The sequence below is a fragment of the Primulina eburnea genome, chromosome 4 (genome assembly GCF_022965805.1).
Source record: "Primulina eburnea isolate SZY01 chromosome 4, ASM2296580v1, whole genome shotgun sequence".
NCBI classification, from domain to species: Eukaryota; Viridiplantae; Streptophyta; class Magnoliopsida; order Lamiales; family Gesneriaceae; genus Primulina; species Primulina eburnea.
The window spans coordinates 1869401-1885640 of NC_133104.1; the positions used below are offsets into that span (position 1 = coordinate 1869401).

Here is a 16240-nt window from a genome sequence, read left to right on the forward strand (position 1 = left end):
AAAGTATAATAAGAGTTTATCAAAAGATCAAAGGTTCAATCTTTGCATGTTCATGTCATCCAAGGTTTGAATCTGTCACAATTTATTTAATTAACGTGATTTGCAGAATACTGCATCGATCTTGATTCACCAGAGAACATCTATCATGCAGGTTCTTAAAGTAAAAAAAATCAAAACAAAAAAGTCAGATCCAGGATAAGCGGGAATCAGGAATACGTAACTTTCAATTCCAAGAATAAAACCCATGAAAAGAAACAGGGTATAAAATGGTCACACCAACAAGTGATGAAGATAAAATTTTTCATGCTTCCCTATCTCCTGCTTGAAAATATCACATTATGCATGATACTGATATGGATTTAAACTTTTCACACAAGGGATTTTAACGATAGGCACTAGAAGACAAAGCTCACATCGACATGTAGCACATACACTTGCATTTGCATTCTGCAGGAAAAGAAGTATTGTGCACAATCACACTCGGGAAAGTAATCTTGAATTTTGTTCATAATGAAAGAAATCTTAAATTTTGTTTACAATCTTTTCAAAATTATAATCACCACAATATGTAACATCCCCCTATCGATCAAATTTTACTAAATGCATCCACCATCATGCCATCTTTACTTATTCAACTCAAACCACATAAAATAGATACGAACAAAGAGTCGAGTAATACACGATGATGGCAACTTATAAATTCATAATATCTCCAGATATAAACTACACTAGCAAGTTTATAACACCTTTGGACTCCAGATATAAACTACACTAGCAAGTTTATAACACCTTTGGACTGCTCTAAGAGCACAAGAAAACCCAAAAGATGCTACAAACTCTTCCATACCTCTTCCATACCTCGTATCCCTCGATACAAAATCACTCTTAATAAACAAAATAAATAGACTCATTATTCAAAAAAGCCTCTCAAGAAAATGAAGCTGTCTGATCCTTGAGAGAGCACTTCTTAAATTAGCTGCAAGATACCAATACATAATAGAAAATAGTCCTGATAGCTGCAAAACTTACGGGCATGCTATATTGAGGGGTGCACCATTCATCATCGGTGGTGCACCATTCATCGGGGTAGTCACTTCATCGATCCAAGCGAGGGCTTCGTTGCAAGCCTCAAAGTCGAAATCTGGCAACACGGTAGAATGATCACCATCATCGAACCCAAAAATAGGAAGATCGTCGAATTCACCGAGGATGTCGTCCAATGGTGGGGCGAAATCATTATACTCCATGAACGAATCGAGCTCAAAAGCTAACTCCATCTCCGCGTCCATTTGTGACAGCGCCATCAATTCATCGTCCACTAATCCAGCATCACCGGAGTCAGCTAAGTTCTTCTCTGAAACATTTTTGTTGACAGGTACAACATCAATTATTTTATCCTCAGTTTCAAGGTTGATTCCTGAGCCTGGGCACAAAGAATCCAATTCAAGCACGGAAGATGGTGATGTGTGGGAGACAGGCAATACAAAAAATGCACCAGAGTCGTTTTCCAAAGCACAAGCACTTGAATCATGTGATTTCTGGTTCTCATCATTCTTAGATATAACCACAGAGCAAACAGTTCCATTGTTAGCATCATCCGAATTCTTATGCATTGGAAAGTCGGTGTTAATAGACAAAGCCTCGAATTCCATTCGTTTTGTTTCATATGCTTTTGAAGCCTCCTCAGCAGTACTATAAGTCCCTAACCAGACTCGTTTTTGCTTAATTGGATCACGGATTTCCGCAGCCCATTTCCCCCATTTACGCTGCCGAACACCTCTATATTTTCCGGTAATTTGACTAGACTTTCTCTCAATTAGAGGGGAAGCTCGTTTCTTCTTGGGGATCCTCTTCTCTTCATTGTCACTGTTTCGAAATGAACCCTTCGATTCATCAACTTTCGCCACTGGACTAGAGTCCTCAACAGGGATACAGACTTCTCGGATAAGCCTCTTACTAACTCCCTCATCATCAGATGAATCAGTAGCATCCGGGTCATCACAAACGATCACGACTTTCCTCATGGGTAGGATGGGTTCAAACTTGTTCCTCAGCATTCTGGTTCCAAATTCTTGTTTCAATGAAATTGTTTTCCGAGGCTCCGGCATTTTTACTTCACTTCAAATCACTAAATAACCCCTCAATAAAGAATACCCTCAAAATTTGTATGAAAACAAACTATAAAGCCAAAAGACTACAATAGGTAAAAAAACGACTTCAATCAAGGAGTTCTTCTAAGTAAGAAAACCTCTGAAGAACAAAAAGAGATGGAATAGCCGATTTATGTGATAACCACCAAAACACTCAACTCCGGAACAAGTCCTGCAAAACAATGAAAAAAGCCCACAAAAAATCAACACAAACCCATTACAGATCAGCGCTTAACAACCCCCTAAACAACCAAAAATCATCTAAAAACAATATAAATTTAACGACCAAAACGCATGAGGGTTTAAGGTAGAACGATACACACCTTTTGGACCTCAAACGCATCGAAACAGTTGGGAAGAAAGAGTGGGCGCCCTCCTGCAGTTTGCAGCAGAGAGATTTTCGCATGCGGTGAGCAGATGAAGAATAAGCAGATGAGAAACCCAGCTTCAATGGAGCCCCAAACACAACAGCCAAATCAGAACCTGCCGACATAAATCTCTCACTCCTAACCCCCCCTTATCTCAAACGACCCCTTCCTCTTCTGCTCAACACTTGGAAAAAGCACCACGAAAGAAAGAAAAAAATGGATCAGAAACACCTATTTATAAGAGCAATAAAGATTTATCTAAAAAAAACATAAATAAAAACGATCCGAAGAGTGCAGAAAAAGGGATTAGAAATCAATGGTCATAAACTTTTTTAGCCGGAATACGAAATGACAAAGATCGAGGTATGGTGTTATCGAAATCTCAGATGAAAAACCAGTGACAGAGACCTCTTCTACCACTACCCAAAAAGGACGTGAAAAACTCCACTGTGAGTACAGATTGCATAACGTGGACTATTAAATAAAATATCGGTTCTCTCTTTAATTTCGCAACCACCACCATTGACTGACCGTAAAAGCCGATCTCAGTAGAAAAAAAAAATTTACATTTACATGAAAAAAAAAAACAGATATATCATGCTGCGTTGCGTAGAAAATCTAAATAAAGATGAAATGAAACATTATAATACGCATACGGGCAAATACTTGTGTGAGACGGTCTCACGGATCATATTTTGTGAGACGGATCTTTATTTAGGTAATCCATGAAAAAGTATTATTTTTTATGCTAAGAGTATTACTTTTTATGATGAATATGGGTAGAGTTGACCCGTCTCACATATTGAGATCCGTGAGACGGTCTCACATGAGACCTACTCTACGCATACGTGATGGCAATCCTGATTTGTTTGTCTGCTATCTTTTGTCCCTCTCCTCTCCTATATATGCAGTCAAAATTGACCATTAAAAGGTATACAAAGAGGCTTAAGAATTAATTTTAGTTCATTCACTGTTGCTACCGTAGTCGAAAACGGTCTCACGGATCGTATTTTGTTATACGGATCTCTTATTTGGATCATCCATGAAAAAATATTACTTTTATACTAAAAATATTACTTTTTATTGTGAATATCGATATGGTTGATTCGTCTCACATATAAAGATTCGTGATATTGTCTCACAAGAGAGCTACTTTTTTTAAATGAGTGTAATTTTTTTAGCGCAATTTTGATAGAAGGATTCAATAGGATTTCATTTAACATATTTGGTACAAAATCATAACGAAAGAACTGAAATTTCTTGTTGCTCAATTACATTTCGTTGCTTCCATTTCAAATTCATTTTACTCATCTGAAATCATTCACCCATAAATTCTTATTCTTCCATCCAAGTATTATTTTAGAATTGATCATGATTTAATTTAATTGTTATGAGTTTACATTATGTCTCAAAATTTGATTATTGTATAGATAAAATAATATGATGTTATATATATTTATTTATTTTTATTTTGTGAATGGGAAGCCATGCGCCATGGTGGGTAAATAATTAATTTAGCTATTGGGTATGTTATTGTATCTGCGTTCGTAGAGCGTGCGTAGTACGTACAAATTAAATTGGGTTTCCAGGGGAGAGTGGTGTCACGTTACACATTAGAGATTGGCCTTGTGTTGGTACGACTACTTGTCAGACCGAAAAGCAGGCAACGACGCTGGTTAATGAATTCGAAACCTGCCGATTCTGAAATTCGGTAATTGATTACAGCTCATTTTTTCCTTTGCCCCATTTTGGGGCTTTGTTGTTTCTTATTCACGGTTGTGCCACTGCTAACCTTGACCCAAAAAATGGGATTAGGATATCAGTCGTAGTCTCGTAGATAAAATATTAAAAATTTATATATATAATTTTTTTTATTAATATTTATTTCTATACTACCTATATTTTTTATATTATTAAATTTGAGATATTTAGAACAATTAAATTTTTTAATATATCGACGATATTTTTAAAATTATAAAAAAATTACTTTATTTTCATTTATAATTAATATTATAAAAGTGATTTTTAGTCTTATATTTTTGTTACAGTGAGTTGTTTGGTGAGCTTTAGTATCACGTGAAGAAATCTTTGTCGTGTTCCCAATTTCACGTGCCGCGGCGGAGACAGGAGCTGATTAGCTTTGATTTTGTTGGCATACGAGCCGCACTTATTTATTATTTTTTTATTCTCATATATTATTAAAAAAATTAATATGTTTGTTTTGGTTAGTTGTATTTCTTTTATAATTTATTTTTATAATTGCCAATAATAATTAATCACTCACCTAGTATTGGCATCACAATTCCAATCCAACAAATTAACATTTATTTGACTTTATAAAACAAAAGTTGTTTTAAATACGGATTTTGATTTTTACTCGCATACTCACATGTAGGAGATAATCATGTTTCTTTATATATTTCATTTCTCCTTCGAAAAATTTATAAATCGACTCGATTCGTTTACCACGTTGATAACATATAGTAAACAAATGAAAGAGATAAATGAGTCACTCTTTTATGATCCGTTGCTCGTACAGCAGGAGAAGAGACGAGGTGGGTCTTGCCGCCAAAACGATTGCCCCGCCGGCCACCGCCACGCTTTTCCCGCCAATTTTTCCGGGTCATGCCAAAGCTAGGCCATACACATGTCCGCCTGATATCACTGCTCTGGCCCATTTGTATTAAGATTAATCTTTTTAATAATCATATTACACGTGATTATAATTTTATAATTGTGAGAAAACCTACAAAAAATCAAAATAATTATCTTTTTTTTTTAATCCCATTATCTCGTATTATAATTTTAATAGCTAAAAATACATGCTCTATTGTTATAATGAATACCGAAATAGTTAAATTAGTCTAATTATTATATCTATCTACAGGATAGTATTTATTATGTTTTCAGACTATAAATCATCGATAGAATTTTTTAATAAAAAGGTTAATAAATACAATTAATATTATATGATTTTTTTTTTTGTATAAATTGGTCTATAACTTGTTGGTGAGATACATACATCCATCTCACCACAAATCATGGCTCATATTTTTAAATAAAATTTAAAGAATTTATAAATTTTAAAAAATTGAGAGTGAAAAATTAGATTAAAACTTAAAATTTATTTTTTTATATTTAATTATTGATATAATAATTTATATATAAAAAAGTGGAAAAACTTTTTTTTCCACTAATCTGTTTGGAAAAAGATTGTATAAGTTTCAAAAATAAAAAATACATAACACACTTATCCCATGTGTCTGATCACTAATTTTGATAATAAGATAGAAACAATGAATGAAAATATTGAATTTGATATTAGGATTATGACATGATATAATATAAAACATTAATCTATTATTAATATAATTAAGCTGGGTCCGAAGCTGGTTTATCGAAACTCTTCACCAACCCCGAACCCGTTTCTAAATTTGTTGTCTGGGTTTAGACCTGGGGCGCGGGCGCAACTTGTTTGACGCAAGAACAAGGTCCATAACCTTGCTAGACTTGTTTTTGGGATGAGAAAAAAATTCTTGATATACATCAAATTTTTATGGATAAAATTTGAACAATTCGGATTTTTTTAACAAGACAACTCCAGGTAGTAGATATTTTCACTAAATCCGGTCTAGCATAACCTATGATATGAAAAACGAACCTCTATCGACTTGAATGTTCTTGGAAACAGCTTTCAGATTATTCAAAAAACGACACGAAAATGAGGCTGAATCAGCTTTGCTTCCATGGGTATGATGGAAGCTTTTTATCCCAACAAATTTCCAATCAAGAATCTAAATTTAACACTAAAATAGAAAGAACACTAAAAAACTCAAAATGATGTTGCTTATAAATTCATTCCTTCAAGCTTTGATTCCCATTTTCCATGACAGAGAAAACTTCTTCCCCAAAGGCAACTCCAACCCTCCAATCTCCACCATCACATTCTTCCTCTCATCCCCACCATCTTCCAATCTCTCCAAAGATTCATGTTCCCTCGTCGTAAATTCAACTTTAGAGGTATCTTTGAGCTCATTCCCATCAACTTCAATCACAAACGAACTCTCCACTCCATTCAACCCGAGCACGGTTACCCTCTCGATAATCCATCCTTTCTCTAATGCGAACTTGCTTTCTTGAACGGATGACCATACTTTTACCGACCCTTTACTAACTGTTGCATAGAAATCAATGTAAGTCGAGTAGCCACTCCCAAGTTTCATCTCCAGCCGTTCATCGTCGTCTAAAAAAAGCTCACCCTTAGCCTCTCCTAGACTTCCCCCCAGTGGGAAGGTGACTATAAGTGTAAAAGGTGTGGTTCTGGCTTGTTTAGAGATCAATCCACCTTGTTGCATTGGTATAATCGTGTTTTGATACACATGGACATTGATAACGTGTAATGGTGCATCAAGTGTGAGGTAATGTGTCTCTTTAGAAACAATAACCTTAGCCATATCGAACATATTGTACCAAGACCCCGGCGGAAATAGAACTTTCACTTCGGTTTTGTTCTGTTCTAGTACTGGAGAAACCATCACACTTTTTCCCAGCAAGAATTGAGTGCTCAATCCATACAACTTTGTATCAATCGGGAATGTGAAAAAGAGGGGTCGAGCTATTGGAGCTCCTGTAGTATGTGCCTCATAGTTCAATGTGTAAAAATATGGCAGAAGCTTGTACCTCATTCCTAATGCATTTCTTGCTGATATGGCCACTGATTCCCACTGATAAAGCTCTTGCCTTGGAGAATAAAAGTTAGCATGATCTCTCGAAAAAGGGTAAAACGCCCCGAGTTCAATCCAACGGTTGCAAAGCTCTTCCGTTGGGGCTGGATAGAATCCACATATATCCGAGCCGACCATTGGAACACCAAATATTCCAAAATTCAACATAGTAGAAATCGAGTACTTCAAATCTTCCCACGTTCCTTTGTTATCCCCTGTCCAGTGTGCAGTGTAGTGTCCTGATCCAACATAAGTAGAACGCGAAAGTATAAAGGGACGTTTTCCCTCGAGCTCTCGAAGACCCTTGTGAGTTGCAACTGCTTGTGAGAAACCATATATACTATGTGCATCATACTCCAAAACTCCATTATAATGAGATGCACTAGTTGCTATAGTTTTGTACCCTACAGGCGCTTGTATCCCAGAAGCATTGATCTTGTATGGTGGATCGTCCCATCTCGTTTTCGTTATATTTTTGCAATCTAGACAACAAACCCATCCCGGGCCTGTCCCATTGGGGCAAATCCTGCCCTCCGGAAGAGTACACAAACCAGAGCAAAAATTTGAAACTTCATTCATATCAATCCAAAGTCCATCAACCGGTACAAGCTCATGGAAACGTCGGATCTCATCAGTCCACCACTCAACAGTTTTCGGGTTAAGAAAATCGGGGAAATTGACAGCTCCCGGCCAAACTTGAGCCAAGTAGGGCTTGCCTTCATACTTGATAAACACATCGTTTGCTATGCCTCTCTGGTAAACACCATAGCTCGTGTTGACACCGATTCCAGGGTCGATTATGACAATGTATTTCATGCCTTGGGCATGGATTTTTTCCAAGAATGCTAAAAGTTTGGGTCGCGGGTAATTTGTGGGATTAAGAGTGAAATCTTTGTGTCCATCCATGTGATCATCATCATTCCATATTACATCAAGTGGGATTTTGGCGTTCTTGTAGTTTTCTACTACATCTTCAACTACCGATAAATTGTGGTAGCCCCATCTGCATTGATGGAATCCTGTGGAATCATTGAAAAAAGACAATAAATAAGATCACCATACATTGGCATCTACTTCAAGTGATATAAGATATTGGCTCACACACACTGTATAAAACAATACGACTTAAGTAGTTAAATATACATCTATATCAATGGTTTTTCTGCAATGCTATACGAAAGTGTGATTACTTGATTAATATATAATACATTAGTATGCATTTGATGCATGAATACACTAGTTGGGATTCGAAACTCAATTGCAGAAGCTGGGGCTGATGATCTTTTAAACGATCCAGTCAAATCTAAAACTCGAAACTGGCTTACAAGTCAGTTTGGCTCATCTTCAATAAATCAAGTAAAAAAGTCCTAAGCTTGGTAGCAAGAAACCAAAGCAATAATAATTATTGATGACTACAAAAACTTTTTCTCTCGCCTTTTTGACCCTTGAATCCCATGGGCCTTAGGTACCACCAATTTCTTACATTCATGAGTTCCATAGTGTATCAATACACCATTTACATAGTGGATACAAAATTCAGTCCTGCTGGTCCCTTTAATTAATGAAAAACCATAATCTCTATATACACCGACAGTAAGGTAAACAAAGACAAGTTACTAATAATATATGTTTCAAGAAGTTGAATTAAAGGATGCTATGCAAGGGCGGAGCCACACAATGTTTCAAGCCCAGGTGTTCCATATAAATTTTATATGTAATTTTTTTTATAATTTTGGAACATTTGATATTAGTCCGGGTAGATCAATTTAAAATATTAAAGGATTTTAGAGTTTAAAATTCTAGCCCAGGTATAATGGAATTCCTGGCTCCGCCACTGATGCTATGTATATTTGGTGGTGTTTTCGGAATATTTATTGAAATTATATTTGGTGGAATGCTTTCATTTCCATAAAAGACATCCCAAAACAAGGAAGGTTTCACAAGGAAAATGAGATATTCACAATGGCAATATCATTTTTGCGGATAAATCGGCTTTGCGCCAAGATTTGTATCATTATTGTTATTATCGTCCTTAAATCTTGTACATATCAACGTAGTGACCACTTTTAAAGAGAAAAATTAGAAAAGTACAAATCAAAGGAGAAAACACAACCAATTAGCTTGATTGTCACACTTTGTTTCCGTGTGGATCATATCAAAAGCACAGCTAAACATTACCAAAATGCTGATTTTTATAAGAATAAAAAAAAATGGTTATTTGTATTTGTGAATTAATAATGTCATATATAGTTATACCAAAGAAAAATCCCATTAAAGTAAACAAAGGAAAGATATTTTTTTAATAAAAAAAAAGGAAATATTTTTTTAATGAAATGAAGACTGATAATGAAAGTTATCTAGTTAATTCTTCTAGGGGCTCGTTGGTAAAAAGAGAAAGCAAAACATCAAACATATGTGGACCAAGGCGTCACTTTCTTTTAAGCACCATCAACGGAAAACAAGAAAGTGTGGATCACAAAGTGCCACACATAGGTAAACCCACATGCATACAAGCAAGATTTTTGACCCGAATCCTCATATAATTTCATACTAAAATATTGACATGCTACGTGGTTTATAATCATTAATGCAATAAAACCATCGCACAAGTGCTATCCTTTTCACCCACCCAAGATTGTAGAAAAAACTTGTCACATTTACTAACACTTCTGTATTTATTTTATGGATATGAATCTTTTCAAGGCAAAAATTTGGTTCGAGCCACTAAATTTTAAATGTTAAAAAGCAGGGCTATGGCTGTCCAATCATTTTCTCATCAAGGTTTTGTTACATAATGATGCTGTGTCATTTCTTCAGAATTCTGAATCCCAAGTTATCCGCAGAGAGTGGACAGACTTGCCAATCTGCTGTGGTCCTATCATGTTCGTTCGTATTCCCGCGTGTGTAAAGAAAAGACCACCGGGATTCATCATATTATTGAAAGATTATTTTGACAATTTAGTCTATTTTTTCTGACGAGTGTAAATAGTTTTCCTATAATAGCGGGGCAATAACTCGAGCCAACTCATTCATTGATTGAAAAAAACTTCCAAAACATAATGATGCACCACCAAACAAGCCCTTACACTTTCTACGACCACCGTATATTAGCTATAATCCAATAGGGTGTGAATTATGAGTACTCGGTGCGGTGTTTAATGAACACGTGAAGTCACAATCTTGATGTAAATTAAATTGTAGGTGGTCACCAAAGTCGAAATATTTTCAAAAAAATGTACTCAAAAGTATAAAACAAATCTTCTTGATTTTAATTGGAAAATTAATTACCGCATAAAAAAGATTAAAAAGAGGAGAGAAAAGGGATTGGTAGTTACCAAAAGCCCAGTAAGGCATGGCAGCAGGCCGTCCGATGAAAGCAGTGTACTGATCAACAACATCCAACGGCGAAGGGCCGGCGAAGAAGTAAAAGTCGAAGACACCCCCAATCACTTTATACGTCAACGAATCCCCTGTGTAGAATACGTCCATTCCGTTGCTGTTCAGCAGCAGTACTGCGTGGGCAGAGGCATCGCCTTCCCTGTTCCTCAAATCCATGTACACGGGATGCGACCCGTACAAATCTGCATTAAGATTTATCGCAGAAATATCTGTTGTGTACAAGGTGTAAGGATCGTAGGGGTTGAGCTTGATCCCATGTGGCTGCGTGTTCTCTCCGAGGCCGTACAGGGAGGCGTTCTTGGGGAGTTTTGTGGAGATTTCGAGGTATTGGTCTTTGAAGACTAATGGGTTGTACGGGTCGGCTTGTTCGGAGGTGGAGTTGAAAAGGGTCTGCCCGTTTGATTTCCTCTTCACGGAGAAGGTGAAGGGGTCTGTTTCGTATGAGAATATGAGCTCGTTTCCTGGGTAATCTGTGGGTTTGGGTGAGCTAATAGCTTCTTTTCTTGAAGAGATGGCGATGGATTGTTTAGCTAATGGAGGGGTCTCTCTGGGTAGAAGATTGTAAGGAACCTCCCATCTTTGCTTTTGAGCATCTGTTATGTGAACCCTCAAGCGGGAATCCGTTTCATGCCTGAAAAGGAGGGAAATTTTGTCAGAAAGATGAGATTATTTTTAAGAATTCAGTTTAAGTGGTTGAATATGTGGATTCAGTTTTACTAAATATGCAGCTAAATCGACACATTGTAGAATATGAAATGGTATGCAAACTAGGCTAAGTTTAGCTTTTTTGTGTGATGCTGGATACAGAAAAATTGAAGTAAAATAAAAATCTTACTTGACATAGAGGTGCAAGAGGGGGATATCAGGCCCGTAGATATTAGTTTTCTCATTAAGTTGAAGAAGGCCAACAAGGCCGCCATTAGAGGACTCTTCAATCGAGATCAAACGGTAGCCATTGCCAATTCTGCTTGGACTTCCTGCAGATACAAAACCAACTTGAAGAAGAAGAAGAAAATTGCATAGAACTAGAAAAGGCAGCAAAAGCCTGAGAAAAGAAGATAATAATGAAGGGAAAGAAAACATGGTGTATGACTGCTTGGTAGAGGCAATTGGGCAGTGAACTGATGGGTGGTTTTTTGGTTTATAATGGCAGAGGAATGGCACAAATGCATAGGATACTTGTGAATATGTGATGCGGACGAGGGTGACAACATGTAAAATTTTTGTTCACATTCAGTAACACCATTATTGGCTTTAATCCAAAGATGAGTTTTGTCAATTTTTCTGATAAAAAAAAGATAATGTCACTTTTCAATAAAAAAAATTCCTTTTTTGGGATGATTTCCATCTATTTTCTGGAAATACTCGCCATTTCAGTCAATTATATGTCTGGCAAGTTCTTGCTGGAAAGACCTGATTTTTAATAAAAGTTTATTCATATTCTCTCATCAATTAATCATATATGTTTTTTTTAAGAAAAAAGAAAGACAATGGGAGTGATAAGAAGAATGTTGGTTTAGACAAAGCATATTAGACTTGATGTTGCACTTTGCATGTGAGCATGGTCTTTGTTTGGGCTCCAAAAAGACCAAAACCAATGTGCACAGCACATTTGCAGGTGAGATTTGGTCCCATCAGCATCAACGTTATCACTTATTGTAAATGTTCTCAGCGAGTTTTTCCTTTAGGACGGCTTGGTTGGTGTCTCTTTTATACCCATATTTATTGCTCATTCATTTCGCTACTTTGCTTTGTATCTACCATTCATGCGATCTCATCATGTCTATGAGAAGTGTTCGAGTTAGTGAAAGAGATAAACGTTTGATCGATGGTCAGAACTTCGATTTTCTCATTTTTTTTCGGCTGTTTTATCTAACTATAACGTGGGTTATAAGATATTGCATTAGTACAAAATTTAGGATAATGAGTATGATTATATCCTCATAAAAAAATATCAATGGTTTATATTCTAACGAACATTCAAAGGTACAAGTGAATAAAAAAATAGTTAATATGTTAAAAATTGATTTAAAGTAAACTTTATGATGCAAATGTAAAAAAGGTCGGAGAAATTTGTCATGGAAGGATAATAAAAAATAGTGTATGATAATATTTTGATCGTGATTTGGGGCGAAAGATAGTTACGTTGGGAATGACAACAAACAGACCAAGCCATCTATTTTTAGAGGATGGGATCGTGGCAAGCAATTAATGGACCAACTATTTTTATGTGTTTTATATATTCGCCCATTAATTAAAACAGTATATTTTTTAACCTAAATTCTTAAATTGGTATACCCGAGCAGATCTGACTGAGCCCACGTCAAAACCAACTCCTAGCCCTATCAAAAGTCCAAGCCCACAACCCTAACTCTGTCAGAAGTCCGAGCCCACTAAAAGACTGGGATATCCGAGCCCACCAAAAGATTGAGAAACATGAACCTTAAAATAACTTAAAGATACGAAGATATTCTATTTAATAGATAAAGGTATCATCAAATATTTGAAGACTCTCTCTTCATATCGAACTCGAAGTAAATATTTTGGTATCATCAAATATTAATTGCATATTTTTAATGAAAACGTGAACTCATTTAAGGATAAGAATATTTAGAATAAAGAGGGGGGCGCGCAAGTATTCACATAAGAGTGAGTCTCATGTGAGACCGTCTCACTGATCTTACTCTGTGAGACGGGTCAACCATATCTATATTACTCTTATCATAAAAAGTAATACTTTTTCATGGATGACCCAAATAAGAGACCCGTCTCACAAATACGACCCGTGAGACCGTATCATACAAGTGTTTGCCTTCACATAAATGGAGATTGAGTAGTGTTATAACCAATTTGTATAAAAATATGTCCACGCATTACGGATTATGATTAACTGAAACGGATTCATTCGTTAACAATTTCACACTCGGTAATGGGCCTGGAGATTTATGGGCCAATGAAAAATGGTAATCAAAGGTCCACTCAATAATGGGTCTGGAGATCTTATAGAGCTGCCGTTAGACTAGCATACTACGTTATTTCATCATATCTGTATTCTGCAAATTAATATCATCATCAGTCAGATTAGATCAAAATTTTGCACTCCTAATTTTGTGACAAAGAAGAGAAGCCCAATCCAGTGATATCAAAAGTCCTTCTGATAAGCCCACTGAAATAAAAGAGTTGCAGGCCCACATGAAGAACAAAGCCCATTCGAATTAAAGGAAAATTCCCACGATTAAATTTTTTTTTCCTAAAAGAGTTGCGATAGATTATGTTTTCTAGTGATATTGATCCTTGTAGATGGATATGTATAAATCGGTTTATTGGTTTATTATGAATTATGAAATACATATGGATTAAATTTCATCATTTTTTGCTTTTTGTTAAGATTTTGAGATTTAAGTCTAACTCCACCTTAAAAGAGAGCTCATGCAAATGAATTATCCGAGTCTACATGTACAAATCATATGAGAAAAAAATGTTCAGATTCATATGTACAATTCTCAAATAGTACATCCAGTCGATATGACACATTAAAAACACTCTTTCCTGTTCCAAAATAAAGAACCGGAATTACAAAACATTAGTGGGTGGTTCAAAGAACAATTCAACACATACGATTTGTCTGAGTTCTGATAAAATTTTAAGATTGAGCCTTAGGTCTAACTCCTCTCAAAATTTAGCTCCATAAAAAATAAAAGTTAATATATACAACTCCCAACGATTTAATCTAAATGGGCGTGGAACATCTGACATTTTTGTTTGATTTGCCTTTTGGAACCTAAATTTTTATGTAAAAAAATCCTTCCGACTTATCTCAATTCTCTGACTTTCCTAGAGTACGTTCGTTATGTTAACTATATTTCCAAAATATACTTACTGTAAAAATATGAATTTTTGGCATTAATGAAATAACTAAAGTATATGTATTTTGTTTTCTTAACACAAAAAATAAAAATATATTTTCCGCATAAACAAATACTTTTGAAGTTTATTACCATCTGACGACGACAGCAGCAGCATTAGTCTTCCGTTTACTTTGGTGAAAATTTGTTGGGAAAGATTTGCCGAGCAAGACAAGTCTCGCAGATCACAATCGGATTTATTTTCTAGATTCATGCGATATTATTGCATTGTTGAAATTACTGCCAATTTATATTTGTTTTTTCTTAGGAAAATTGGTCTTGTTTGTTTCTTTGTCAATTTGGTTCATTTTGTGCTGTCCCCTAAAATTGTTAGGTTTAGAGGATCCAAGTTCATCTCCCAAATTAACCTAACCCGTTAAGGATATATAAGATCTCGTTATTAACCAAGGGTCTGAAAAATCCGAGCTCAAAAACATATAAAATGAGCCAAGTCCATGAAAATTATGACGAGGCCGAACCCACAGATCAGTCTCTAAGGGTCCAAACACAATAGTGTGACAGAGAAATCCGAGCCAATAATTGTTATGGAATATGAAGACATCTTCGTCAGTAGATAAAAAACACCTCGATAAATATGAGATTTGGTCGAATCTCATCGAGATAAGACGAGAGTACTAACCATCAATAAGAGTGTTGGTCGCCATGGTTAGAGAGTTCTATCGTATGATGTTTCCTATCTCAGACAAGATTATATTATAGTAAGAATCATATTCCAACAAAGTAACTATTATATTCTACTTCTATAAATATTAGCTATTGGTCACGATTTTATCGGATTCACATTCTCTCGCTCACTCAATACTATTATATCTCACTTTTTCTTTGCATTCATAATCAGCGCCACCTAACCCTCTTTTTGTCTGTGCAGACCCTTCAGCACAGACCCGATATCAAAAGCTTGGAAGATTTAAAGACTCGTTCACCAGACCGAACTCAAAGTAAATTTTTTGAATAATCACTATGATATCAAATTTTATCTTAGTTATATCAACGTCACATCAATGTCTCATCAATCTCACATAAAAAAATAACTAAAATTATAACAAGATAAAAATAATAAAATAATATTGAAATTTGATATATAGAAAATTAAAATTACAAACAAATAAATATATATAATAAAAAAATTAAAAAATCAACTAAATATTCAAGTATATATTGTGTCAACATATAAATAGTAAAAAAAAATTATTTTTCTATAATGCCCCTAACATAAACCACTACGCAGATGTTGTGGAAGTTGAGGGAAGGAGACGAGCTTTTTCAACGCAGAAAAGTAATCAGCCAAATGCTTTGCAAGTACATAAAGCCAGCAAATAAAAAATTCCAAAAAAAACGTGAAATGAATTAACCAAAATTTAAAATTTTTCGATTAGATGAATATTTGATCTTCAAAATTCGCGTAACTAATTAAATCTTGCCATATAAATAAAAGAAAGTCTCCTTTCTAACGTTTATCACATATTTATATTCGTTAGATGCGTTGACATGATTATATATTTAGATAAAAAAAATAAATTTTTGACATAAAAATATTATTTTTTCACATATTATGTCAGATCTTAAATCTATATCGTAAAATTAATTCGTTAAAATAGTCACTTGTTAAATAGTGGTGTTGAATTAGAGATAAAAGGCATAATTGTACGAAATATTATTCTCAATTATGTTAT

General features: G+C 35.1%; 2 protein-coding genes across 3 annotated transcripts; both read right to left on the reverse strand.

The window, feature by feature from the left end:
• Positions 1-600: 600 nt before the first annotated feature.
• LOC140830536 (ethylene-responsive transcription factor ERF118) lies at positions 601-3008 on the reverse strand. Of its 2 annotated transcripts, XR_012117643.1 has the most exons (3): positions 2474-3008; positions 790-2322; positions 601-746 (listed from the first exon to the last, which is right to left on the reverse strand). XR_012117643.1 is itself a non-coding variant. In XM_073193891.1 (2 exons), exon 2 carries the CDS (start codon positions 2106-2108, stop codon positions 1026-1028), a length of 1083 nt encoding a protein of 360 aa, XP_073049992.1. In that variant the 5' UTR covers positions 2109-2322; positions 2474-3008; the 3' UTR covers positions 760-1025. The 2 variants fall into 2 exon arrangements, 1 of the variants encoding a protein (XP_073049992.1); XM_073193891.1 differs by lacking the exon at positions 601-746 and having other exon boundaries at positions 760-2322.
• A 3154-nt stretch (positions 3009-6162) lies between these two features.
• Positions 6163-11899, reverse strand: LOC140830538 (alpha-xylosidase 1). The gene is made up of 3 exons (XM_073193893.1): positions 11477-11899; positions 10578-11272; positions 6163-8261 (listed from the first exon to the last, which is right to left on the reverse strand). The coding sequence occupies exons 1-3, from the start codon at positions 11722-11724 to the stop codon at positions 6382-6384; spliced, it is 2823 nt and encodes a 940-aa protein (XP_073049994.1). The 5' UTR covers positions 11725-11899; the 3' UTR covers positions 6163-6381.
• Between the last annotated feature and the right edge of the window lie 4341 nt (positions 11900-16240).